General features: G+C 65.2%; 3 protein-coding genes across 3 annotated transcripts; 1 reads left to right on the top strand and 2 right to left on the bottom strand.

Moving 5' to 3' along the window:
* Window positions 1-5161: 5161 nt before the first annotated feature.
* Window positions 5162-9860, bottom strand: DCST1 (DC-STAMP domain containing 1). The gene is made up of 5 exons (XM_065574349.1): window positions 8171-9860; window positions 7413-7593; window positions 7083-7226; window positions 6578-6699; window positions 5162-5652 (listed from the first exon to the last, which is right to left on the bottom strand). Exons 1-5 carry the CDS (start codon window positions 8693-8695, stop codon window positions 5491-5493), a joined length of 1134 nt encoding a protein of 377 aa, XP_065430421.1. The 5' UTR covers window positions 8696-9860; the 3' UTR covers window positions 5162-5490.
* A 903-nt stretch (window positions 9861-10763) lies between these two features.
* Window positions 10764-18503, bottom strand: LOC135976802 (uncharacterized). Its single transcript, XM_065574346.1, has 2 exons — window positions 14506-18503; window positions 10764-10889 (listed from the first exon to the last, which is right to left on the bottom strand). Exon 1 carries the CDS (start codon window positions 17674-17676, stop codon window positions 14989-14991), a length of 2688 nt encoding a protein of 895 aa, XP_065430418.1. The 5' UTR covers window positions 17677-18503; the 3' UTR covers window positions 10764-10889; window positions 14506-14988.
* Window positions 12797-26798, top strand: DCST2 (DC-STAMP domain containing 2). The gene is made up of 15 exons (XM_065574352.1): window positions 12797-13174; window positions 13490-13660; window positions 13839-13940; window positions 19511-19705; window positions 20079-20144; window positions 20672-20885; window positions 21600-21757; window positions 21875-22039; window positions 22649-22816; window positions 23152-23252; window positions 23790-23920; window positions 24419-24546; window positions 24698-24791; window positions 25639-25899; window positions 26435-26798. The coding sequence occupies exons 1-15, from the start codon at window positions 12856-12858 to the stop codon at window positions 26562-26564; spliced, it is 2403 nt and encodes an 800-aa protein (XP_065430424.1). The 5' UTR covers window positions 12797-12855; the 3' UTR covers window positions 26565-26798.
* The last annotated feature ends 28 nt before the right edge of the window (window positions 26799-26826 follow it).

The raw sequence follows: 26826 nt of genomic DNA, 5'->3' as shown, positions 1-26826 counted from the left end.
CGCCCGCCCGCCGGCCCCCGGGGAGCTCGGCATGGTCCGCCGGCCGCTCCCCTCCGCCTGCCCGACCTCTCTGCCCCCCAACTGCCCCCTCCCCTCCGCCTGCCTCCCACAGCCCGACCCCTCTGCCCCCTCCCCTCCGCCTGCCCCCCACAGCCCGATCCCTCTGCCCCCGGACTGCCCTCTCCCCTCCGCCTGTCCCCCACAGCCCGATCCCTCTGCCCCCTCCCTTCCGCCTGCCCCAACACCCCGACCCCTCTGCCCCCCAACTGCCCCGCTCCCCTCTGCCTGCCCCCCACACCCCGATCCCTCTGCCCCCCAACTGCTCTGCTCAGCCCCCCTCTGCCCCCAAACAGCCCCCGATCCCCTCAGCCTGCCCCCCAGACTCTGCCCCCCAACTGCCCCGCTCCCCTCCACCTGCCCTCCACACCCCGATCCCTCTGCCCCCCAAGTGCTCTGCTCAGCCCCCCTCTGCCCCCAAACAGCCCCTGATCCCCTCGGCCTGCCCCCCAGACTCTGCCCCCCAATTGCCCCGCTCCCCACTGCCTGCCCCCAAGCCCCCTGCCCCTCAACTGCCCTGCTCAGCCCCCCTCTGCCCCCAAACAGCCCTATATCCCTCTGACCCCCAACTGCCCTGCTCAGCCCCCCTCTGCCCCCAACTACCTCACTCCCCATCCCCTTCCCCCAAACTCCCCCTGATCCCTCTGCCCCCTAACTGCCCCATTCCCCCCGATCCCTCTGCCTCCCTGCTGCCCCAAACACCCCAATCCCTCTGCCCCCCAACTGCCTGGTTCCCCTCCCCCTGCCCCCAAACACCCCCTGATCCCCCTGCCCCCCAACTGCCCTGCTCACCCCCCCCCCGCCCCCTGAATGGGCTCTGTCCCTGCCGCCCCGCTCCCCACCTCCTCCCCCCAAACACCGTCTGCCCTGCTCACCCCCTGCTCTGTCCCCCACCCCCTCTGATCCCTCTGCCCTGCTCACTCTCCAGTCCCACCCCCTGTGCCCCCAAATCTCTCCCAAGCCCCCACTCTCTCTGTCCCTTTTGTCCCCTGCAGTGCTGACCATGGCGCAGGAGGACGGGGCTAACAGGCTTCAGGGCGACCCAGATGGGCCGGGGGCCGCTTGGAGATGGGGAGGGGGGACTACCTTTGAAGGGGGAGTTGGCTCCCACATCTGGGGCTGGAGCTGAGTCATACAAAACTCTGGCCATTAACTCTGGCTTGAATCAAGACTGGGAATGGCGGAGTCCTTACACTACTTGAATCTATTTCCTTATGACTCTCCTTAGGTCTGTAACTGACCGTCTTGATTATCACTACACAAGGTTTTTTCCTGCTGATAGAGGTTATCTTCATTCATTAGCCTCTTACAGCTGGTATAGCATCTTCTCTGTATGTGTATATACAGTATCTCCTCACTATATGTTCCAGGCTATGCATCCCATGAAGTGGGCTGTAGCCCACGACAGCTTATGCTCCAAGAAATGTGTTAGTCTCTAAGGTGCCCCAAGTCCTCCTGTTCTGCCCTTAGTGGTGCTGGCTCCCGGCTGCTCTCGCTGGGTCACAGGCATTGGCGGGGGGGGGCTGGGGCAATGGGGGGGACCAAAGATGGGAGGGGAGAGTTGAGGATCAGCCCCTGCTCTGCAAACACCGGCTCCCCAGGACTGACCCAACCACAGGCTGCCAGCAGGGCAGCAGGCCGTTATCCTGACTGTGCCCCAGCCGCTAGAGGGGGACAGGAGACCGCCACCAAGGCCAAGAGCAGCGTCTGTTTAATGAGCCAGGAGCCCCAACCTGGGGAGGAACCTCCTGCTGGCCCCCCATGCCTCAGTCCGCGTAGCTCATCTGCTCCTCGCTGCTGCTGTCTCCAGACAGGGGCGCGTGGCCGGGGGTGCAGGCGAAGCAGACCTGCCCCATGTCCCTCCAGCAGGGCCGGCAGTAGATGGTGCCGCAGGTGGGCGTCGGGCACGGCTGGGAGGTGCGGCTCTCGGGTGAACCGCACAGCACGCAGTACCGGCGCAGGCAGCGGCGCAGAAGTGGGCACCAGAGGTAGAAACGCTCCAGCAGGGGCTTCTCCTGCAGCAGGGACAAGACCGGGTGCTCTAGGCGGGCGTGGGCAGTGGGTCCTTCTCCCCCGGGACTGGGAGAGGCCGTTTCCCTGGGCTTTTGCTTGGCATCCTCCCCCGCAGCCCAGGCCGGGGTCTTGTCCTGGCTGTGGGGTCAGAGTGGGAGCCAGAGCCCGTGATGGGACTTGGGCCGAGCAGGGGAAGCCCTGCCCTGGAATTGGGGACAGCAGACAGAGTGGGGGAGGAGCAGAATAACGCGAGCTGGGGAGGGCTGCGCGGGGAGGGGTGGCCGTCCACCTGTGGCAACGGGCGTGGAACATCTCCCACAGATGGGCGTGTGCACAGGTGTGCAGAGGGTGTGTGCAATGGCTCCCCCATGCATGTGTGAGCATGTGCACAATTGTGCAAAGGGGTGTGTGATGGCTCTCACCATCTGGCGTGAGTGTGGCTGCTGTCTCCACAGGTGCCCAGAGGCGCATGTTGCCCTGGGCGTGCAGAGGTGTGTACGTACGTGGGGGCTGCAGGGCCCTCCCCTGCCCCTCGCCATCCCCGCGCCCTGCCCAGCCCAGCCGACGCCTGCACTCACAAAGGCCTGGTGCCGCCGGGCGTGCCGGGCGATGCGTCTCCTCTGCAGCCGGACGAAGGCTTGGCGCTTGCGCAGCAGCTCGTTGTACAGGAAGAGAACCCGCTTCTTCTCCCGCTGGCCGGAGGGGAGAGCCTGAGGGGCCGTGGGGGCAGGGAGGCAGAGCCCCTCCCCCAGCTCCACTCCCCTGGGATCTGGGGGTGACCCCACCCCCAGGAGTTTGGGGAGAGCAGGGTCAGCCCCCAGCCCAGGCAGGGGGCCCTGGCTGGAATCTACCTGGGCCCCATTAACAGAGACAGGAGGGAGGGCGTGTGGAGGGACCAGAGGGGAGATGGCGGAAGAGGGGAAGTGTTGGAGGGTCAGGGGGGTGTTGGAGATAGAGGGGAGGGAGGAGTCACGGGGGCGTCTCAGCCAGGGGGAGGGGTCAGGGTCAATGCAGGGCGGGGGGCTCACCTTGGGGAAATAGAAGGCAGCAATGACGCGGCGCAGGCGGTGGGCATACACCTGCCCCAGACACAGCAGCACCAGGGCCCCCAGGGGCAGGCAGCTGGAAAGGTAGTCGCTCTGTGTCATGGCCTGGGGCTGCGGCAGGCAGGCTGCGGGGCCGGACAGACGGACAGGGTGAGGCCTCGGCTCCCTGTTCCCCTCGTCCCCTGCCCCAAGCAGCCGGAGCGCCGAGGAGGGGAGAGGGCGCTGCCCTGGGGTCTCGCTCAGGATGACCCCAGTGAATTTCCAGAGGGAAGGGGGAATATCTACAGGGAGGGAGCAGGGCCCAAGGGTCTGGAGAGCGGCTGGGATTGGCCTAGGCAGCAGCCCCCCGGCTGGGCAGAGATGGGCCAGGCCACGGGAGCCTGCGCCCTCAGGATCCCCATGCCTGGGGGGTGGGCACCCTCCATGTGGGGGAGGGGTGTCCATCTCCCCCACCCTCACCCAGGTTAGTCGACTCCAGCGCCATCTCGGAGGACGTGTTCAAGGCGCCGATGGTGCTTCGGAGCAGCCGGGCCAGCAGGGAGCGGCCCCCGACCCGCACCTCCAGGTGGTGGCTGCCTGCAGCGGGCAGAGAGTCGGGGTCATGGGGAGGGGGACCCTGGGACACACACAAGGGGGGGGGTTGTAGAGGCCTAGGGAAGGCAGGGAGGGGAGTTGGCGAGCCCTACCTGTGGGGCTGGAATGCCAGTGCCCCCTACCAGACGTTGTGAAAGGCACTTGCTGCTGCTGGAGGGAAGCCATCATCCAGAGATGGTGCCATGAGACTAGGGGCACTGCCCCCTCTGGGGACGGTGCCATGGAGCTGGGGAGCTGTGTCTGTCTCTGGGGACAGTGCCATGGGGCTGGGGGCACTGCCCCTTCTGGGGATGGTTCCATGGGGCAGGGGAGCTCTGCTTGTCCCTGGGGATGGTTCCATGGGGTGGGGGAGCTCTGCCTGTCCCTGGGGACGGTGCCATGGGGCTGGGGGCACTGCCCCCTCTGGGGATGGTTCCATGAGGCAGGGGAGCTGTGCCTGTCCCTGGGGACGGTGCCATGGGGCTGGGGGCACTGCCCCCTCTGGGGATGGTTCCATGGGGCGGGGGAGCTGTGTCTGTCCCTGGGGACGGTGCTGTGGGGCTGGGGGCACTGCCCCCTCTGGGGATGGTTCCATGGGGCAGGGGAGCTGTGCCTGTCCCTGGGGACGGTTCCATGGGGGGGCGGCTGCCCGTGCCAGGCACTCACTGCGGAAGGAGTACTGCACGAAGGAGTGGTGCCGGATAACACTGAACATGGTGTAGAGCACATGGTCGAGGCCCCAGGCCAGCAGGAGGAAGAGCAGCGGGGGGATGCACTCCAGCAGCTCCAGCATCTGAGGGGGAGAGCGTTACAGCCTCCCCCAGACCCCCCGGCAAACCAAATGTCCCCTGCTCCCAGCCCAGTGCTCCCGCAAGGCACACCTGCAATGCTCGGTCAGCGCCAGCTGCCAGGGCTCCCACGGGGGTGACGCCGCCGGGCAGCCAGGACAGCCTGTGCCAGCGTGGCCCCCGGCCCCCACTCACCAGGCTCTTCAGCTCGGGCGGCTGCACGGCCGGCCTGCAGGGGAAGATCACGCCGGAGACCTCGGCCCGGCGCAGGGGCAGCAACGTACGCTTCTTCTGGAGAGACAAAGCAGAGCAGCACGGGCTGGCACCCAGGGCCTGCCCCTCCCGAGGGCCCTCACCCCACCTCCCGGCCAGGGGCACTCACCTGGAATGGCAACAAGGTGCAGGACAATTCGTGGACTGTCTGCCTGAGACCCCATCCCCGAGCCCTCCGATCCCCAGCCCGCGGCTCCCCATGCCCTCCCCGAGCCAGGCCAGGTGCCCTCACCTGCTTCCAGCGCCGGGCGTCGAGCTGGCGGAAGTAGGTGGTGACGTAGAGGTTGTCGAAGCGGATATCGTGGTTGTAGTGGTTCGTGTAGGAGAAAGCGCTGGGAGATGAGTGGGGGAGCTGAGACCTGGGGCGCCGCTGGGCCAACCCCCCCAAGCTGGGCACTGCCAGACAGGCACATGGGGCACAGGGCCCACCCCTTGCTGCCAGGGGAGGCCTCGTCCCAGTCTGCACACAGCTCGTCCACAGGTCGCAACGGGCTTTACAAGGTCAGGATCCCGGTTTTCGTTTTACACATGGGGAAACTGAGGCATGGAGTTGGAACAGGACTTGCCCCAGGTCACCCAGTGGCCAATCCCAGTCTCCAGAGTCCCAGGCCGTCCTCTACCCCCTAGGCCGTGCTGCGTCCCATAACATCCCCCCAGGGCATGTGGGCGTGGGGGCTCGGTGCCATCCCATGCAAGGGAACAGAGCCCGTCCCCTGCCCCCTGCGGGCCGGCGGCTGAGCTCACGAGATGAAGACGAAGAGGAAGGTGCAGGAGAGCAGCAGGCGCAGCACGGAGATGGCCTGGCCCAGCCGCACGCTCTGCTGACGCACGTGCGAGGTCACCTCCTCGGTGAGCTGCTCCCGGGACACGTTCACGCCCACCAGCGTGTCCTGGGCCTCGTGCTGGGGGGCAGAGAGCCAGTCAGCAGGGGCGTGCAGCCCTCCCCATGGCCCCAGCTAGGGTGACCAGACAGCAAGTGTGAAAAATCAGGACAGGGGGTGGGGGGTAATAGGAGCCTATTGTTGCGGAGTGTGGGGGAGTCAGGGCCCTGCACCCCTCTTTCCGAGATTTACTGCGACTCTCAACCAGCCAGTAAAGCAGAAGGTTTATTTAAGGACAGGAACACAGTCTCAAGCAGAGCGTGTAGGTACGACCAGACCCCCTTAATTAGGTTCCTCTGGGAGGTTCAGGGAGCTTAGACCCCAGCTTGGGGTTTCCTGCGTTGCACCACCCAGCCCCAACCGAAACTAAACTCCCAGCCCCTCCCGCTGCTCCTCTCCTTTGTTCAGTCTCCCGGGCAGAAGGTGTTAATTCTCCCCACCCCCGTTCCTGGCTCAGGTTACAGCTCAGGTAGCTTCCTTCAAGGGAAGTCCCCCCTCCTCACTGCAATTCCCCTGCAACATTCCCAGGTCAAATTTGCCCTGCTCCGTCACACCTATATAAGAAAAAGACCCCAAATCAGGACTGTCCCTATAAAATCAGGACATCTGGTCACCCTAGCCCCAGCAGGCGTGGGCATCTCAATTCCGGGGGCACTTTGTACAGGGGGGGCTTTCTGCACCATTGGGGCCTGGCCGGGAGGGAAAGGTCGGGCTCACACCCCGGGGGGGGGGCACTCGTTCTGCCCTAGAGTGATGTGGGAAGTGGTGGGTGTCACATCTTGGGGGGAGGGGTGGGTGTCACAACCTAGGGTTGGGGGAAGGGCAGGCGTTACATCAGGGGCAGGGGGAAGGGCGGGCGTTACACCCTAGGGATGGGGGAAGGGCAGGCGTTACATCAGGGGCAGGGGGAAGGGCGGGCGTTACTTCGCGGACAGGGCGTTCACACCTTGATGACCAGCTGGGCGCTGAAGTCCTGGCTGATGCCGGCCACAGAGCCGTTCACCTTGTCGTAAGTTTGGCCGAAGTTGCCCTCCACGGGGATCTTGTCCCTGCACCAGGCGTGCATCACTGGGGGGGTGGTGGTGAAGTGAGCTGCATGGAGTGGGGAGCCCCACACCTGTCCCCCGTCGTGGGCACAGCCCCACCTGTCCCTCAGGGCCGCTAAAGGTGTGGGGGGGCTTCCTGGCTCTTCTGGGCTCAGAGCCGGGGTCTGGCAGCACCGGGGCCCCGGATGGGGGAGGGTCCCAGCGTGGGGGGAGCGATGGAACGAGGGTCTCTCACCCTCTGCAGCAGGCCTTGTCCTCCCCACCACCCACGTCCCTGGACCTGGGCACGCAGCAGCCCTGCTCCCCCCAGCCCGGGGCTCCCAGCTCCTCCACCATGGGGTCACCCTCTGGCCCCTTCCCCTCCCCCGCCGCTGCCCCCAGCCCAGGGTCTCCCCAAAGACTCACCCTGAACCACGTGGCAGAGGAACTTGAACTTCATGGGCAGACAGAGCAGGTGGCTGATGAGGGGCACCGCAACGCGCCGCAGACAGGCCTTGTGCTTGGCGTCGAACCAGGCCTGGCAACGCCCGATCGCCTCGTCAATCACGTCTGGGGGGGGGGGAGCAGGTCACTGGGGCCTCTCGCCACAGCCCAGCGCAGCCCCCCGGCTCGGCCCGACAGAGCGAGCGGAGCCGCAGCCCTGCCTGGTGCAGCCTGGCCCTGCCTCGGCTCCCGGCCCCCCGCAGCCCGCCTGGCACTGTGCCCCCCACTCCCGCGCAGCCTGGGCACACTCACATTTGCAGCGCAGTTTGGTTTTCTGCTCGTACAGCTGCTGTGTGCTGGGGGCATGGTGCCCTTGTGCCCGGCGCGGGCGCCTCACGCCGTACCCCGCCTCGCTGGCCACCTGCTCGTTTAGCCCCGCGAACGCCTGCGAGACGTTCCGGGTCTCCGCATTGAGGGTCTGCCCGCCCTTCTGCTGGGGGAAAAGGTGCTCACGGGGGGGGAGTCTGCTGATGGGGGGGACCCCACCCTGGGCTGAGTGGGGGACTCCCAGGAACCACCACCCAGTGCAGCTCCTGCCCCACTGCCCTTACCCCAGTGCCTGTCCTCAACTGCCCAGCTCATCTGCCCGCCCCAGCTGGGCTCCCTGGTATCCCTGTGCCCCCCACCGCCAGGCTCCCCGGTGTCCGTGCGCCCCCCCGCCAGGCTCCCCAGTGTCCCCGCGCCCCCCCCGCCAGGCTCCCCGGTGTCCCCGCGGCCCCCCCCCCCCCCTGCCAGGCTCCCCGGTGTCCGTGCGCCCCCCCGCCAGGCTCCCCGGTGTCCCCGCGCCCCCCCCCCCCCCGCCAGGCTCCCCGGTGTCCGTGCGCCCCCCCAGCTGGGCTCCCCGCCATCCTGGTGTCTTTGCCCCCCTCCCAGCCAGGCTCCCCAGTGCTCCAGGCCTCCCCCCCCCAATCCCCCACGCTCCCTCCACTGCACACACACTGTGCCCCCCTGGCCCGAGTTCCTCATTGCCCATCCCAGCCGGTCTCCTGCCCAGGCTCCCTGCTCCTCACCACCATGTCGCGCAGCACGGCGCGCAGGGGGGCCGTGGACACCCTCCAGATCTGCCGGCTGTGGTTGATCTGCAGCTCCACGGTGCAGCCCATGGAGCGGATCACCTCGTCTAGGTTGTGCCGCATGTTGGCGATGGGGCCTGGGGATGGGCCATGTGGCCAGGTCACAGCTCCTGGCGCCAGGGCAAGGCCTGGGGCCAGAACCACCTGGCAGCCCCCACCCTGCGCCAGAACCACCTGCCAGCCCCTGCTGAGATGGGGTGAAAAACGCAACCCCCCCCTTGCCATACCCCGAGTGAGGGTGCAGTGGCTTGGGGGGGGGGTCACACCAGGTACCTGGTGAGGGTGCAGTGGCTGGGGGGGTGTCACACCAGGTACCTGGTGAGGGTGCAGTGGCTGGGGGGGGGTCACACCAGGTACCTGGTGAGGGTGCAGTGGCTGGGGGGGGTCACACCAGGTACCCGGTGAGGGTGCAGTGAGGAGGGGGGTGACATTATTGACACAAACTGGGACCATATAAGTCATGGTTGCAACCAAGGTCCTGTAGTGGCACCAAATCTTGTACAAAGGAGATCAAGTAAAGTGTCTACGACAAGGTTCTGGTTTGCTGGGTATGATGATGCTATCAGGGTGCATGGATCTTTTTGTATTGAAAGTTATAAGTATCGGCTCTAGACTGTCTGTATTTCCAACTCCGTGTGTGCTTCTGGGTGACACCCCAGACAAGTTGGTGTCAGCGCTGCCTAGCCTGCTTGATTGCCTATTACGGACCGTCAGCTACACAACTGACCCATTGAGAGAAGCAGATACACCTTGTGACTCAGCAAGACATGCAGGGACCTGCCCATGGACAGAACTCGGAGGTTTTTCCAGGCCATGTGCTGGGCAGCTTGTCTTTTGAACAAAGAAAGAGAAGTCACATGGCAAGAGACTATCAAAAGTTGCTGCAGCTCCTCCATCTTGTCTTCAATCCTGCCTCTTGCCTCTGGAGGGACTTTGCTACACTGAAGCTCTGAACTAAGGACTGAAGGACCCATCCCAGCGGGGGATGTTCCAGAGACTTGATTTGAACCTGCAGCTTATCCCATCCCGGCTACAAGCCTGAACCAAGAACTTGGCCATTACTGTATGGAATTGATTCCATGTAACCAATTCTAGCGCTCATCTATATTTCTTTCTTTTTATGAATAAACCTTTAGATTTTAGATTGTAAAGGATTGGCAACAGTGTGATTTGTGGGTAAGATCTGACTTGTATATTGACCTGGGTCTGGGACTTGGTCCTTTGGGATCGGAGAACCTTTTTTCTTTTACTGGGGTGTTGGTTTTCATAATCATTCGTCCCCGTAACGAGTGGCGCTGGTGGGGATACTGGGAAACTGGAGTGTCTGAGGGAATTGCTTGTGTGACTTGTGGTTAGCCAGTGGGGTGAGACCGAAGTCCTCTCTGTCTGGCTGGTTTGATTTGCCTGGGTGTGTAAAGGACGCCAGCCTTGGGCTGTGACTGCCCTGCTCTAAGCAATTTGTCCTGAATTGATACACTCTGTTGTGTCCTGCCAGAGGCAGCATCGTTATAGTCGGGCGGGGGGGAAGGTCACCCCCAGGTGCCCAGTGAGGGCGCAGTGGGGAGGGAGGGGTCACACCTGGTACCCAATGGGGGGGGGTCACACCAGGTGCCCAGTAAGGGGGCCCCGCGCCTACCTATCTCCAGCCTTGGCCTGTCTCCTTACCGTCATAGACGGCAGCCAGGACGTAGGTGAGCAGGTAGAGCCGCCCCTCCTTGCCCAGGAACTTGGGGGCGACCAGGAGGCTGGCGCAGCGGAAGTGCGGGGAGATGCCCCAGCCCAGGGCATTGACACCTGCAGGGGAGAGGGGCTGAGAGAGCTGGTGGCTTCTCCCCACAGCCTGCGGCCCAGCTGGGCACCAGTCAGGCCCACAAGGCACCCACCCACCACAGGAAACACAAACAGCCCTGCCCTGGGCACCCACCCACCATGGGGAACTGCCCCCCTGGGCACCCACCCACCATGGGGCACTGACCCCCTGGGCACCCACTCACCATGGGGCACTGACCCCTCACCATGGGCACCTACCCACCAGGGGGCACCGACCCTCTGGGCACCCACCTGCCAGCCCGTACATCAGCTCGATCTTGTGACCCTCGTCGAGGCTCATGGGGAAGATGAGGAGCTGGGAGAGGCCTGGACAGCCAAGAAGCTGGAATGTTGGAGCTGCCCTGAGCCCCTGGGGCCCTTCCCTGCCCACACATCCCTCCCTCCGGCCCCACACACGCCCTGCCCCCCAGCTGTGCCACGCCCAGGAAGGCTGCAGCCTGGGCAGCGCAAGGCAATGGCACCGCTTTAACAAAATGGGGTTGGAGGCTGATGGAGCTAAACTGCGGTGACCCCCCCACCCCAATATCCCCCCGATACCCCAGTGCCCCCAGACACCCCAACATCCCTGTTGTCACCAATGCCCTGGCATTACTGGCCCCCATCACAGGCTCCCAAGCAGCCCCTCCGTTTAACCCCCCCCACCCGCAGCAGGGACCCCAAAGGCCTCCCCAGCCCCCCTACAAGTCCCGGCTGGACTCACCCAGGGCCAGGAAGCCCCCGACGCCTGCGCCCAGGAAGAACTTGCTGAGGCAGAGCTGGTCGGGCTGGCTCCAGAGGAAGCGGGCACAGCAGGCGGGCAGCAGGCCGAGCACGGCTCGCTTCAGGGCTGTGGGGAGAGTGTAGATAAATCTCTGATAATTTTCATATAACTTTACATTGTGCCTCTTCATATAACCTTGTGGTGGGTCTACCCACGTGTGACCTCTGTTTTCATGGAACTTTGTATCAAAGCCTCATTTAGAAACTTTGCATTGCCCTTGGTATAATATTATAGCCCCTAAGGATAGAATAAGATAGAAGAAAAATTTCTTTTTGCTAGCAGTAGAACAAGAGCTCTCCCCCCCGCCCCCCTTAATCAATTGTCCTGTTGAATGAATGAGGTGTGGATGAGCAAGGCATGGAAGGCAGCACCTCCAGACAGCCTCAACTGTTGGAGAGGGGCTGGGAGCCAGACCCAAGGACAATAAAACGTGTCAAGTGGGCTCATTAAAGACAAGCAGACATATGGACGGCCTCGGGGGTTAGAAGCAAGCACCTTCTTTTGGAAACACCCTCTTTGCAGCATTGGGACAACACTCAAAAGAAAGCAGCACAAAGGACCAATAGACACAGACACAGAGTTTGAATCTGGTATAGATTTGCATAAGAGGAAAGCTGCTATAAAAGTGAGGTGTCTTGCAGAGGACCCCGGGTCTCGTCTTGTCAACATGGGAGCATCGATCCGGATCGGCAGAAGCCCGGCTCCACCCCCTCCCCCATCTAACTCACCTGGCCAGTGAAGTTAAGGGGAGCAACTAATTGGTAACAACAAGACGGAATGGGTTTGTGTTTGTGTGTGTGAGTGTAAGTGTAATATATTATATGCATATAATACAGTGTTAATGAATACATGTATTACTAATAAATGTGGCGTTTTGCCTTATTCCCCCTGAAAAGATCCTGTGCAGTACTTTAAGTACAACAAGAGACAGGGGTTAATGCCAGGTTTCCCCAGGGCGCCATGGGAGGCTGCCCCGCCAGTAACAGGGCCTGGGATTCAAGGGGCTGGGGCCCAGGTCAGGATCCCTGAGAGTGGGTCTCACTCGTATTCGGCGGTTTCTGCCGCCTCGGTCTCCCCATGCCACCTGTGCTGTCCTCCCTCCGCTGTGGCTCCAGGACTCCCTGCGCCCGCCAGTGCCCCGTATCCCGGCAACGGGCAGCAACGTCTGGGGCTCCCTGCGCCCGCCAGTGCCCCGTATCCCGGCAACGGGCAGCGACGCCTGGGGCTCCCTGCGCCCGCCAGTGCCCCGTATCCCGGCAACGGGCAGCGACACCTGGGGTTCCCTGCGCCCGTCAGTGCCCCGTATCCCGGCAACGGACAGCAACGTCTGGGGCTCCCTGCGCCCCCCAGTGCCCCGTATCCCGGCAACGGGCAGCGATGCCTGGGGCTCCCTGCGCCCGCCAGTGCCCCGTATCCCGGCAACGGGCAGCGATGCCCGCCATGGAATCCTGCCCGAGTGAGACCGGTGCCTGTGACTCTCCAGGAGTGGGACGCCGGGTCCCCGCACCACTGCACAGCTGCCCCCATCCCCACACACCCCACTGCCGCGGCCCCTTGGCGTGTGCCACCTGCCCCAGGCCAGACTCGAACACAGAGCCCCACAGACTGGGCTGGTAAGAAGGAGAAACAAGGTCCCTCACTAGTTGGTGGGGGCCAGGGCCAGCTGGGTTCTACCACCCCAGAGCCGCATGGGCTGGCCCCAACCTCGTCCGCAGTGGGGCCCAGCTGATCTGTGCATCACACAGCCCCCCCGGACCAGCCGAGCTCAACGCCCCCCACAGGCTGAGCAGGCGGGAGCCAGCCCCATGCCCCCCCAGGTGTGCTGAGAGCCGGGCACGTAGCGGGCACCTGGAGCAGGAGAGAGCCAAGCAGGCTGGGGGTGGGGCGGGGAGGAGGCTGAGGAGGGGTGGGGAGAGGGGCCAGGTCTGGAGGTGTCTGGGTCCCAGCGATGCCTTGTCTCTCCGCAGCCCCGGGCCCCATTCCGTGGGGCGAAGCGGAAGATTGGGGGGTCCCCCCCACCAGCGCCAGCTCCATGGGGCTTGTCTCAGCTCTCCGCAGGGCCCTGGGCACGTCAAAGCAGGGCCCGCGGCCCAGGAGCAGGAAGCACAGTGGGGGACCAGGGCTGGCGGGGGAGAGCCCCGTGCGGGGCGTGGTGCGCAGCACGGGCGGCTTCGCCCTGGGCATGACCCTGGCCAGCCTCTACGGTGCCCTGGTGCTCTTCGCGGAGAGTTACAACGTCTGGTACTGCCTGGTGTCCACCGCCAGCCTGGGCGCCGGCCTGGGGCTGGGCATGGCCTTCTCCAGCAAGGTGCGCGTCACCGTCCTGCTCATGCTGCCCCACGTCTTCTCCAGTAAGTGACCCCCGCCAGCCCCGGCCCCCCGATCCCAGAGGGCCGAAACCCAGTGCCGGGATCGCCCGGCGTTATCCTCACACCCCCTGGGGTCCCCTGGCCCTAGCCCAATATACCAGCCGTGCCCCTGCCTGGCACACCGCGAGCGGCCACAGGGAGTGGGCAGAAGTGGGGGCAGCTGTCCTGGTGCCACTCGCCCCACACCCTCCCCCCAGCGCCCAGCTCCCAGTCTGCCCCCCATGGCACCCTGCATCCCCCCCAGACCCTGCCCTGCCTGCCCCACTGACGCCGTGGGGTGACTGCCGCCCCCTGCAGAGCAGGGGAAGCACATGCTGCTGCTGGTGGCGCTGGGCATGGCCATGCAGGGGCCCTGCACCAACATCCTGCGGAACTTCGCCCGGGCGGCCCAGTCCGTGTCCTGCGGAGCCGAGCTCACCCTCAACCAGACGGCCGAGCTGCTGCAGAGAGCCAGGGAGCCGCTGCTCAGTGAGAGGGGGACGGGGGGGCAGGGAGGGATCCATTGTGGAAGCTGGGGGGAGGGCTAGGTCTTTCAGGGTATTGGGGTATCCCGTGGGGGGTGCTGGGGGGCACCCCATGTGGGGAGCAGCGGGGGGAGCCCTTGTGGGGGGCTGTCTCCTGGGTGCTCACCGTGTCCCGCCCCCAGGCGCACTGACCAGGATCAAGGCCATCGCCCAGAAGGCCAAGGTGGTGGGCGACCGCGTCCGCAAGTTCTTCCGCGCCGTCATGGACTCCGTGCGGCACGTTGGTGAGTGGGGGGGGGGGAGGGGGGGGGCAGCCGGGACACGGCACTGACAGCGACCGCCTCCTGCTGGCCCCCCGCAGCCCGGGTCAGCTCAGCCTGCGGCCTGCTCCACCCGCCCCCTGTCCAGCCCCCCACCTGCTCCACCTGCCCCCAGCCAGCCCCACCCAGGTCAACTCAGCCTGCGGCCTGCCCACTTCCCCCAGCCATAATCTCCCACCTGACCCACCCTGCCCCGTCTGACTCCACCCCCTCATCCACCTGTGACGAAGTGGGACTGTTCTTAATGTTTCCTCTGAATACTGTGTGGGTGCCTCAGTTTCCCCCCTGCATTTCTTAAGTCTCCAGTGCGCATAAATGGCCAACACTCTGTATCCTGGCAACAAATGGCCAGGGCCCTTCCCCCTTGCAAGGAAATAGCTAAAGGTGAACAAAGAGATCAGGTGACCTTCTGGCCCGGGAAAGAGACCAAGCCCAGAGAAGGAGGGGCTGGAGGGGGTTTCAGTTTGGAGGTGTGTCACGGAGTATTGGGGGACTCAGGGCCCTGCACCCCCGGCTTCCTGCGATTCACCATGACTCTCAGCCAGCCAGTAAAGCAGAAGGTTTATTTGGATGACAGGAATACAGTCCAAGACAGGTCTTGCAGGCACAGACAACAGGGCCCCCCTCAGTTAGGTCCAGCTTGGGGTCCCAGGGCATGCCAGCCCACCCCCCTTGGGGGGTCAGAGCCATCTCTGCCTCCCAGCCATCTCTCCAGCCTCCTTCCAGCCTGCTTCCAGCCCTCTGCCTTCAGCGACCCCTCCCACAGCCTTTGTTCAGTTTCCCGGGCCCCGGAGTCATCTGACCTCCAACCCCCTCCTGGGTTCTCATGTTACAAGCTCAGGTATGTTCCCTTGGGCCGGCTCCCATCCCCCGATGCAGACCATCCTAGTCACACTCCCCTGTCAGCATTCACAGACCACAGTGAGAACAGGCCCAGTTCGTCACATCTCTCCCCCCTTCGAGACCGAACTGAGCGGGGTCACTTTAGCCAGTGACCCGGGGAAGTTCGAACCTACCCCCGTTCCCATGGATGCCCCCGCATCCCTCCAGTTCCTTGGTGAGAATTACACCAGGCCCCTTCCGTTCCACGCCCCCCCTTAGGTCGGGGGTGCTTGATGGCACTCGCAGTTCGCATGTGGGAAGGTTTATGCGGCCTGTGCCCTTTTCCCACCCCCATACCTCTGGGGTTCCAACTGGGCTGTGGTCTTCTCCCAGCGCTCCAGTCTGGAGGTCTGTGCTTTGGGCTCTCTTGGTTCAGAGCCGCCCTTTTTACCTTGGCCACCCTCTGGAAAGGATCCTCTATGCTGGGCAAGGGTCCTAAAGCTGTTTTCCCCTTGTCCCAGGCCTTCCTCCCCCTCTGACAGGGGTCACAGGATCGGCAGTACTGTCGGACAGTAACAAAGACCCCAGGCCAGTAAAAGCTCCGTAGCAGCCTCTGCTGGGTACGCCAGGTTCCCTGGTGCCCTGAGAGGGGAATGTCATGGGCCCGGCACAGCAGCTGGCGGCGATACTTCTGGGGTACCACCAGCTGCCTCCTGATCCCCCCTGACTCCATTTTCCCTGGGGGAGCCCATTCTCGGTACAGGAACCCCTTCTCCCACAGGAACCTTTTCCGGCCACCTCGTTCCATGGTCTGTACCGCATTGAGGTCGGCCAGGTCCCTTATCTTCCGCAAGGAGGGGTCTCTCTGTAACTCGGCCTGGAACTCAGCAGCTGGGACAGGGATGGCCACCTGCTCTTTATCGCCCGCTGGGTCCGAAGCTGCAGCCTCCCTGAGCCGCGTCCCTGGGCGTTCCCTCCCCACCAGGTTAGGGTCCTGCGCCTCAGGCAAGGCACCCCCCCCAAGGCCAGGGCGCAGGGCCCCTCGCCGGCTCTGACTGCGGGTCACAACCAGTGCCTTTTGGGGGTTGCTTGGCCAGTTCTCCAGGTCCCCCCCCATCAATACCTCAGTGGGCAGATACGGGTGTACCCCCACATCCTTGGGGCCCTCCTTGGCCCCCCACTTCAGGTGTACCCTTGCCACGGGCACTTTGACTGGTGTTCCGCCCACCCCCGTCAGGGTCAGGTAGGAGTTGGGCACCACCTGATCTGGGGCCACCACCTCGGGCCGGGCCAGCGTCACCTCTGCGCCCGTATCCCAGTATCCATTGACCTTCCTCCCATCCACCTCCAGGGGAACAAGGTACTCTCTCCGGAGGGACAGCCCCGCGCCCACCGTATAAACCAAAAACCCTGAGTCTGGGGCATCCAGCCCCCTAGAGGAGCTGGCCTGGGGCCCTTCTCTCTCTTGAGCAGTTGATAAGCTGCCAGCCCCTCTTGCGTGAGAAGCCTGCCCCTCGTCCGTCTGGGCCTCTACCAAGTTAACCCTATGCGGGTTCGGTCTGCTCAGTCTGTCCTTGAGCTTGGGGCACTGGGCCCGAACGTGGCCTCTTCGGCCGCAGTAATAGCAGCTCATGTCCTGTGGGTCCCCTCGAGCCGGTCGGTTGTCCCTGACGCTGGGCATTCCCCGTGGGAGGGGACTCCCCATATTCCCTCTTTGGGAGGTCCCAGGGTGACTCTCTCTCTGCATCACGGCGGGCCTGTTCCTTTGGGGCTCCTCCCTGCCACCCCCTGACCGGCTCTTTACAAACTCATCAGCCAGCTGCCCGGCGTGTCGCGGGTTCTCTGGCTTTCTGTCCACCAACCACAGCCTCAGGTCGGATGGGCACCGCTCATACAGTTGCTCCAGTACCAGCAGTTTAATCAGGTCCTCCTTCGTCTGGGCCCCACCAGCCCACTTGCTGGCGTATCTTTCCATGCGGACGGCTAGTTGCAGATATGAGATCTCAGGGGTTTTATCTTGACTCCGGAACCTTCCCCGGTACATCTCAGGAGTCAGCCCAAACTCACGTAGCAGGGCCTTTTTGAATAGTTCGTAGTCCCCTTTCTCTGCCTCTCCCAGTTGGCGGTACAATGCCACAGATTTGGGGTCCAGTAAGGGGGTAAGGACCCGGAGTCTGTCCGCGGGATCAACCCGGTGCAGCTCGCAGGCCGTCTCAAAGGCCTCCAGGAAGTCATCCATGTCCTCCCCCTCCTTGTATGGGGCCATGATGCACTTATCAAAGCTCCGTGCAGTCCTGGGTCCCCCATCACTCACCGCAGCCGGGGGTTCACTGCCCTTCAATCTCACCAGTTCCAGTTCACGCTGATGCTGTCTCTCATTCTCCTGTCTCTGTCTCTCTTTCTCCTCCCGTTCATGCTGACGCTGTCTCTCTTCATGCTGTCTCTGTTGTTCACGATCCTCCAGCTCTCTCAGTTTTAGCTCTTTCTCCCATTCCAGCCAATTCCGCTCCCCGGATGCCGAACGTCGCCGGGAGGATCCTCTGCTGGCCGGCGAGCTTCGCCGGGAGGGTCCCCTGCTGGCCGGGGGGGCCACGGCGCCTTCGGTATTTGCTGGGCTCCTCCCCACCCTTCCCCTAGGCATAGGAAGGAGGGGTCTCGGGAAGCCCTCAGCAGCCAGCTGACCACTCCCAGCTGGGACAGACACTGGTGCCTGCGCTGCATTTGCCAGGCTGCTTCCCTGAGACACAGGGATCGGTTCATTCGCGCGATCTTCCGCCTCTAGCTGGGCAATGAGCTGTTCTTTGGTGAGCCTCCCAATGCGCAGCCGCCTCTGCTTGCACAGCTCCACCAGGTCGCTCTTAAGCCGCTTGGCATACATCTTCCTGCTGGCCACTCACCGGCCTGTGTGCTCACAGCTCCCCACAGTTCCCAGGGGGACCCCTAGTGTGCCAGCCCTTCTCGAGGTCACCACCTCTCTGCCAGGGTCGAGCTGCAGACTCCTCCGCCCCTGGGACCACTCGCTGCGATCCCCCCGGGGGACCCTGTTACTGCAAAAGTCCTTCTCGCTGGTCACACACTCCCAGGGGTAATAACCGTCTCTCTCTCACTCTTCAGCACGCCTGGTCCCCGTCAATCCCCCTTCGTTTTACTGCTCCCCAGTCACTTACTGCAGGAAGCGCCGTCCACGGGGTGCAGTAGATCCCACCGCTGCCACCAGTTGTCACGGAGTATTGGGGGACTCAGGGCCCTGCACCCCCGGCTTCCTGCGATTCACCATGACTCTCAGCCAGCCAGTAAAGCAGAAGGTTTATTTGGATGACAGGAATACAGTCCAAGACAGGTCTTGCAGGCACAGACAACAGGGCCCCCCTCAGTTAGGTCCAGCTTGGGGTCCCAGGGCATGCCAGCCCACCCCCCTTGGGGGGTCAGAGCCATCTCTGCCTCCCAGCCATCTCTCCAGCCTCCTTCCAGCCTGCTTCCAGCCCTCTGCCTTCAGCGACCCCTCCCACAGCCTTTGTTCAGTTTCCCGGGCCCCGGAGTCATCTGACCTCCAACCCCCTCCTGGGTTCTCATGTTACAAGCTCAGGTATGTTCCCTTGGGCCGGCTCCCATCCCCCGATGCAGACCATCCTAGTCACACTCCCCTGTCAGCATTCACAGACCACAGTGAGAACAGGCCCAGTTCGTCACAAGGTGCCTGGGGCCGGGGAGTGAGGGCAGACGGGGGTGTCTGGCTGGAGTGCCGGGGGCCGCAGCGGGGTAGGGGGGCATGTCCCCAGGACGCAGCCCTCCATGTGCTGGGGGAGGCATTGCCGTGCAGCCCTGGGAAGGGGAACCCCCCCCCCCCCGCCATGTGCTCAGCATCACTGCAGTGCCCAACGTCCTTTTGCCCCTGGGCCTCAGCCCCCCTGCTCTTCCACCAGAATGGGCCCCAGAATGGATCCGGCGGAGGGATCTACAAGCTCTATTTTAGACCCTGTTCCCGGGGATTCCGTGACAACTGGTGGCAGCAGTGGGATGTACTGCACCCCGTGAATGGCACTTCTTACAGTAAGTGACTGGGGAGCAGTAAAACAAAGGGGGGAAGGGCCCTGGCCATTTGTTGCTAGGAGACAGAGTGTCAGCCATTTATGCACACTGGAGACAAGAAATGCATAGGGGAAACTGAGGCAACCACACAGTATTCAAAGGAAACATTAAGAACAGTCCCACTTCGTCACACCACCGAAAACCCCGATCCACCCCCTCTGCCAGCCCCCGGCCTATCTGACCCCTCACCCTAGCAAGCCCCCAAACTGTAACCCTCAACTTGTTCCTCCATGCCAGCCTCCAGTCTGGGACCCCATTCACTACCCCCAGCCAGCCCCCAACCCCAGTCCCCTGACCTGTCCCCGCACCCTCCAGCCAACCCTTCAGCCAGCCCGACCCTGCTTCCGTTCTGTGTGCTCCCTAGGGCGGGGGGACGTAGGCACCAGCGGTGGCTTGGAGCAAAGCCCATCTCCTCTGCTCCACATGGTGCCCCACGGCGCTGCCCTCATGCCCCAATCCCCCCCACAGCCCTGTCATCATGCCCACTCCCCTGTGCCCCAGGATCCCGCCTTCGTACCCTGTCTTGCAACCCCTTACTCATGTCCATCGTCCCTACGCCACCTCGCCCACCCTCGGGCCCCTGCCCTGCTGCCCCAGGGTACCCTGCCATGCCGTCCCCACAGCCCGGGCCCTGCGGAACGTGTGGTACTGGCTGGTGCACGTGGGCGAGGTGTGCAACCAAGACCTGGGCGCCCCCTACACCAAGTGCCTGCGGCTCTTCGACACAGCCAAGGATGAGTGTGAGCGCGTCATCCCCGCCCTCTTCTTCCTCTGCTACATCCTCCTCCTCTTCAAGCCGCTCTGCGGCCTGGCCAATGGTGAGTTCCCTGGGGGCGGGGCTAATGGTGAGTTCCCTGGGCGGGGACAATGGTGAGTAAGTACACTGTGGTGGTGCCAATGGTGTATGAGTGTCTCCAGGGGGCGGGGCCAATAGTGAGTACCCTTCAGGGGCGGGGCCAACACCTCCAGGGGGCGGGGCCATCCTCAATCATAGATTCCCAGCAACGTGGGGCTGGAAGGGACCGTGAGGGTGCAGCCCCGGGCACCGAGGCAGGACCCGGTGACCCTAGACCGCAGAGTGTGGGGGCCCCTCGGGGCCTGCTGGGTGGGGCTGGCCGAGGCAATATGTATGGAGCCCCCCAGCTCACCTGAGCATAGCTCCCCTCATGCAGCCTCCCACTTTCCCCACAGCGCTCCTGGTCTTCTGCGTCATCCCCCAGTATGTGCAGCCCTTCCTGCGCAGGAGAGTCGTGGCCCGTGAGTGCCGGGGGCCGCAGCGGGGTGGGGGGGGCATGTCCCCAGGACGCAGCCCTCCATGTGCTGGGGGAGGCACTGCCGTGCAGCCCTGGGAAGGGGCACCCCCCCCCGCCATGTGCTCAGCAGCACTGCAGTGCCCAACATCCTTTTGCCCCTGGGCCTCAGCCCCCCCTGCTCTTCCCCCAGGTCTCCCCCCTCCCCCAGCCCACTGGGGTCTCCCCCACCTGCAGTCACTCTGCCCCCCAGGCCTCATCCCTCCTGTGGCTTTACCCCCCCACCTCCCTATAGCTCTGCCCCCCACCTCTCACTCCCCATGGCTCTGCTCCCCCAGTTCTCACCCCCCCGTGGCTCTGCCCCCCCAGTTCTCACCCGCCCGTGGCTCTGATCCCCCCAGTTTTCACCCCCCCCCGTAGCTCTGCCCCCCCAGTTCTCACCCCCTGTGGCTCTGCCCCCCCCAGTTCTCACTCCCCCCCCGTGGCTCTACCCCCCAGTTCTCACCCCCTGCCCCTGTGGCTCTGACCCCCCAGCTGTCCTGAAGGTGCTGAGCCGCGTGCGCAGGGAGTTTGAGTTCAACATCTCGGCCGTGCACCAGTTTGACGTCAGCCTCAACTCCACCAAGAGCCTGGCCCAGGTGGCCCTGGACATCATGGAGGCCGTTGGGCTGCGGCTGCAGCCAGCCCGCGAGGTGCTGGGCATCTTCGCACATGTCTCCTCCTGCGTCCTCCTCTACCTGTACCTGCAGTGAGTGCGTCCCTGAGCCCGACTCCGGGCTCCCAGCCCCCTGCTCCAACCGCCAGACCCCACTGCCCCTCAGACCTGGGGACAGAACCCAGGAGTCCTGGCTCCCAGCCCCCTGCTCCAACCGCCAGACCCCACTGCCCCTCAGACCTGGGGACAGAACCCAGGAGTCCTGGCTCCCAGCCCCCTGCTCCAACCGCCAGACCCCACTGCCCCCCAGACCTGGGGACAGAACCCAGGAGTCCTGGCTCCCAGCCCCCTGCTCCAACCGCCAGACCCCCACTGCCCCCCAGACCTGGGGACAGAACCCAGGAGTCCTGGCTCCCAGCCCCCTGCTCCAACCGCCAGACCCCACTGCCCCTCAGACCTGGGGACAGAACCCAGGAGTCCTGGCTCCCAGCCCCCTGCTCCAACCGCCAGACCCCACTGCCCCCCAGACCTGGGGACAGAACCCAGGAGTCCTGGCTCCCAGCCCCTGCTCCAACCGCCAGACCCCACTGCCCCCCAGACCTGGGGACAGAACCCAGGAGTCCTGGCTCCCAGCCCCCTGCTCCAACCGCCAGACCCCCACTGCCCCCCAGACCTGGGGACAGAACCCAGGAGTCCTGGCTCCCAGCCCCCTGCTCCAACCACCAGCCCCCACTCCCCGTCCAGCGAGTCCTGGTTCCCCTGCCCCGCTCCCTGTGCCGTGCCCCCCTCAGCCTGGTGTCCCCGCAGGGCCCTGCTCTATCGCAGACGGTACCTGCACGACGACGACTTCGACAACATCTACATCACGGGGCGCTTCCTGGCCATGGACGTGCTGCGGGCGCAGCAGGGCAGGCCCACGGTGCTGCCCCTCTCCGCGCGGGAGAGCACCAAGTACATCTGCCCGGGTAAGGGGCTGCGGCAGGGCTGAGCGGGGAGCAGAGGGGCAGGGCCTTGGGCAAAGGGGGCTGCTCCCCGCCCGGCTCCCACCCGCTCTCAATGGGGTTCCCTCCCGCCTGGCCCAGGCTCCCCGTTCCTGTCGCGCCGGGAGCGCTTCGGTTACAGCCTGGCCCTGGCTGGCGTCCTACGCCACGTGCTCCTCGGCCTCGCCCTCATCCTCCTCGACTACGGGGTCTTCTGGCTGCTCGACCTGGTCCGCTACCAGCTGCATGGCGAGATCATCGCCAGGGGTGAGTCCCCCAGCCCAGACCCGCCCCTCCCCGGCTACCCTTCAGGGCTGCCCCCTTGGCAAGGCCCACCTGTCCCTGCTGGCCCCAGGGATGGCACATTAGGCGGTGGCATTCAGCCACTAACCCGGCCCTGCCAGAAACTGGGCCTGCAGCCGCTCCCCGCCCACATCCAGCCCCGCCAGCCGCTGGGCCCCCAGCCGCTCCCCGCCCACACCCGGCCCTGCCAGAAACCGGACCCCCAGCCGCTCCCCACCTACACCCGGCCCCGCCAGCCGCTGGGCCCACAGCCACTCCCTGGCCACACCCAGCCCTGCCAGAAACCGGACCCCCAGCCGCTCCCCGCCCACACCCGGCCCCGCCAGCCGCTGGGTTCCCAGCCGCTCCGTGCTCACACCCGGCCCTGCCAGAAACCGGACCCCCAGCCGCTCCCCACCTACACCCGGCCCCGCCAGCCGCTGGGCCCACAGCCACTCCCTGGCCACACCCAGCCCTGCCAGAAACCGGACCCCCAGCCGCTCCCCGCCCACACCCGGCCCCGCCAGCCGCTGGGCCCCCAGCCACTCCCTGCCCACACCCAGCCATGCACTAACCTGGCCCATCTGCCCACAGCCCCCGTAGTGATGAGCGTCAGTGTGAACGGGACGGGTTACACAGGCGAGATCTACCGCGACCTGGTCTCGGCGTTCGACTCCCTGCAGCGCGGCAACGTCAGCGTCCTGTCCCGCCGGTGCCGCCTGCGCCCTGCTGAGCCGGACTACCGCACCTACCTGCTCATCGGTGACCTGCCGGGGGGGGGGCACCCGGGCACTAGCCGTCACTGACCGCGCTGTCAGAGCAGGCCGGTGCACAGCCAGGTGCACGTGTGTGTACCGGGGGTGCCCATGTCAGTGCGTGTACCCGGCCCTACGTCTCACCAGCCCACACGGGAGAGCTGCACCCACAGGGTCAGCCTCAGTCCCCCTCCATCAACGTGGCTGGCAGATGCCCCCACTGCGCCCAGCAGCCCCTTGCCCCCACATTGTGCCCCCCTGCTGTGCCCCAGCAGCCCCTCACCCCCCCCCCCCGCTGTGCCCAGCCCCCTACGTGTGACTGGTGCCCCCTCCTGCTCACAGGACTCATGTACGGTGTGTGCTTCTTCATCGCTATCTTCGGCAGCTACGTGGGGCGCTTGCGCAGGGTCATCTGCGCCTCGTATTACCCCTCCCGTGAGCAGGTGAGACCCTCCGTTAGCCAGAGGGACTGTAGGCCTGGGCTCTTCCCTGGGCCCTCAGCATGGGAATCTCTCCATCCCTCCCCCCAGCCAGGACATGGACCCTTGCTATGGACATGCCCCCTCCCCACCCAGCCCCCCCGCCCCATGCCACTGACATGCCCCCCACACCCAGCCCCCCGCCCCGTGCCTCTGACACTGCCCCACACCCAGCCCCCCACCCCGTGCCTCTGACGTCCCCCCACACCGAGCCCCGTGCCGCTGATGCCCCCCACCCATCCCCTCGTCCCATGCCGCTGACGCCCCCCCACACCCAGCCCCTCACCCCGTGCCTCTGACACCGCCCCACACCCAGCCCCCCGCCCCGTGCCGCTGACATGCCCCCACACTCAGACCCCCGCCCCACCCCGTGCCGCTGACATGCCCCCCACACCCAGCATCCCGCCCCACACCCAGCCCCTGCCCCTTATGATTATCTCAGGCCCTGCCCCCCCAGTGCTCACTCCCAGCCCCCCCACCATCCACCCCTTTGTGCCCTAGGAGCGGACGTGCTTCCTCTACAACACCATTCTGACACGGCGGACGGGCCTGGCGAGCTCCCTGCTCCGGGCCACGAGGCAGCGGGCAGCCGACGAAGGCCACACCAACCTGATCCTCATCCTCGCCTCCAAGTAAGGGAGCCCCCCCGCTCCTCCCCCACCGGGCCAGCCCCCCGGTCTCAAGCCAGGTGCCTGGGCAGGGTGGAACTGTCCCCTGGGTCTTTCCATGTGTGGGGCTCACGGGACCCATCCCAGGCCCTGGCGGCCATCTCGCCCCATTCATCCCTGGGGAAGGAGCCGGGAGGCTGGGCAGCACCAGGGCCCCTGACTGGCAGATATGGAGACCTGAGGGGGGGCCCATGGGGCAGCTCACACCCCTGAGCCCCTCGTGCGAGGGGTGGCGTTACTCCCTCTGAGATCCCAGGGCTTGTCCCCACCGCTGTGCATGTCATGTGACCCCCACCCTGAGTAACCCCCTCTGTGCACACTGCGTGACCCCCTCACCATCACCCTGCCGTGCAATTCCCCCTCCGGTGCGGGTTGAGTCACCCCCATACCCCACCCTGCAACCCCCCACTGTGCAACCCCCCATTGTGCGTGCCCAGTGACCCCCTGGCTCTGTACCCATAGGTTGCCCCTGTGCGCCTGGTTGGCGCGGAGGATGGGCGTCCACCAGCAGTACTGCATGGGCTGTGGGCGCATCAGCGGGGGGGCCGCCAGCCAGGACTTCATCACCTGCATCACCCCCGGCTGCAGAGGTAGGAAGCGGGGCGCAGGTGACAGCGAGGGGAGGGGAGCCTGGGACTGAGGGGGCAGCAGAAGGCAGGGCTGGAGGGGGAACAGGGGTGGGTGGGTGACACCTCCCCCCCCCGACGCTCCTCCCTCCCCCTGCCCTGCTCCCCTCCCCAGGGATCTACTGCAGGGAATGTTACCAGCTGCTCAGCAACGTCTGCTCCATCTGCATGGCCCCCCTGGCCTACCAGGGCGACGTGGATGAAGAGATGTGAGTGAGGGTGGAAGGGGCCCTGGGGGCACCAGCACCCAGCGCCCACCATGGGGCACAGAGCCTATGGCAGGGGGGCTGGCATCAGCTGGGGGCAGGGGCATCATGGGCACGGCTCGCGTGGCTGGTGTCCGTCAGGCAATGCCACGAGAAGTCCCAGGAGAGGGATGACATCTCCCCTCCCATTGGCTGCCTGCCCCACTGTCCCACCTCCCTGGGCAGGGCAGCCAATCAGCTGCTGAAGGAGGCAGGCAGTGTTCTTGCCCCCTCCCTTCTTATGGGGTGGGAGACAGAAGAAATAGGATCTCAGGCTGGCTCTGCTCCAGCCCCCCGGCTCCTCTGCCTCCCCAACGCCCAGCCTAGGATGGGGAGAGGGGACCCCAGTGTAGCCCCCCAGGCCTGGGAAAGGGGGTAAAGAGCCCCTGGAGCTACAGGAGGAGCAGAGGTGGGGCTGGGGGTACAGAACTGATGGGGGGAAGCAGAAAATCACTTTAATGAATCCGAGAGCCCTGGAAACACTAATTGTCCCACACAGCGTGGGGGCGGGGCAGGGAATAAAGATCAAAACACCCCCAAACCCACCAGCTCCTCTATATTTACAGCTCTCCGGCGCGTGGGGGCCAATCGTGTAGCGTTGGGGGGGCGCTGCATTATTTCTTGCCCCCCCACGGCTGGCACTAGCCCTTTGCTGCCAGTCGTTTAGAGCTCCTGCTTGGAACATGCCAGCTGGGGGATGGCATCGCTGGCTCCCCCCAGGGCTGGGAGCCAGGCTGGGGGCGGGTGAGATTCGAGGGGCCCAGCGGGAGGAGATGGGTCCCCTGCCTCAGCCTGGCCCTCGTCCCCACAGCGACTCCAGCGACGAGGAGACCGTGGGGCTGTGGCTGGACGCCACGCGGGCGCTGCGGGGGCAGGAGCAGGAGCAGAGGCGTCGGCTGCGCCAGCTGCTGAGGCAACGCATCCGGCAGGCGGTGCAGGGCCAGGGCTCCGGCCGGCGCCTGCCCCAGGACTTGGCTGCGTGGGTCTGGGCCCAGCTGGAGGAGGACGAGAGTGGAGACAGCACTGGGGCCAGCACGCCCAGCCCCATGGCAGTGGCTGACGACAGCTCCAGGTGAGCGGCTGGGAACGGGGCATAGGCCCAAGGGGGGCAGGTCTAGGTGCGAGGGCCCATAGGGGATAGCCAAGAGGCCTATGCTCTAGGGGAGGGCTCTTGCCTGCCCCACACTGCGTCAGCCCAGGCTGCCTTTCCCCCCCGTGTTTCCAGCCTCCCTGGGGCTGGGGCTGCAATCTGGCCCCCGCATGCCCACCCCGGCGCCACTACAGCCCGGCCTGAAAGTCAGGAGGGATTTCTCCTAGGGGGCAGCTGGGCCAGAGCTGGGGAGGCCTGTGACCTCACGCAGGGGGTCTCGCAGGCACCCACACATGGCCCAGCCCGGATTTTTTAAAGACAATGTTGGCAGCCGCTGGGCGGGGCTGAAGGGCAGGGGCTCCCAGCCCCGGAAGAAGCAGAGAGGGGAGGAGGAGGAGGAGGGAGAGCAGGTGCACGGGGCCCAGCAGGATTGCGTGGGAGGGGAGCACGGGGCCTTCAGCACCTGGCCCCCATCTGCCAGCACTGATCTCACGGGCCTCCTCTCTCTGCCCTGCAGCGACCTGGACTTCAGTTACCAGGACCAGCCCGAGGGCAGTGACGGGGAGGGAGGGGCCCTGCCGGGGCCCAGCCCCCCAGAGGCAGGGGAGCTGGAGGAAGTGAAGATGATCCCAGATCCCAGCCACTGAGGGAAGCACCAGGAGCCGGGCCCGTGCCAAGGAGACAGATGCACCCCCTGCCCCCCAATGCCTGGCTGCATCCCCCGTCTCTCTGGGGCCAGGGGCTACTGTTACCCTAGAAACCCCCATTTACCTCCTGCCCCACCCGGGGGCGCTCTTGACCCTGCAGAGCCCAGGCCACCCCCAGGGCCAGGAGCAGGAGAGGGCCAGGAGCCCTGGGTCCCCAGCACAGGCAGGGTCCAGGGGTCTGGGGCCAGGCCCTGCTCCCCCA

The sequence above is a fragment of the Chrysemys picta genome, chromosome 20 (genome assembly GCF_011386835.1).
Source record: "Chrysemys picta bellii isolate R12L10 chromosome 20, ASM1138683v2, whole genome shotgun sequence".
In the NCBI taxonomy this organism is placed as follows: domain Eukaryota; kingdom Metazoa; phylum Chordata; order Testudines; family Emydidae; genus Chrysemys; species Chrysemys picta.
Note: the sequence above shows the minus strand (reverse complement) of the source record. Positions and strands in the feature narration are given on the sequence as shown.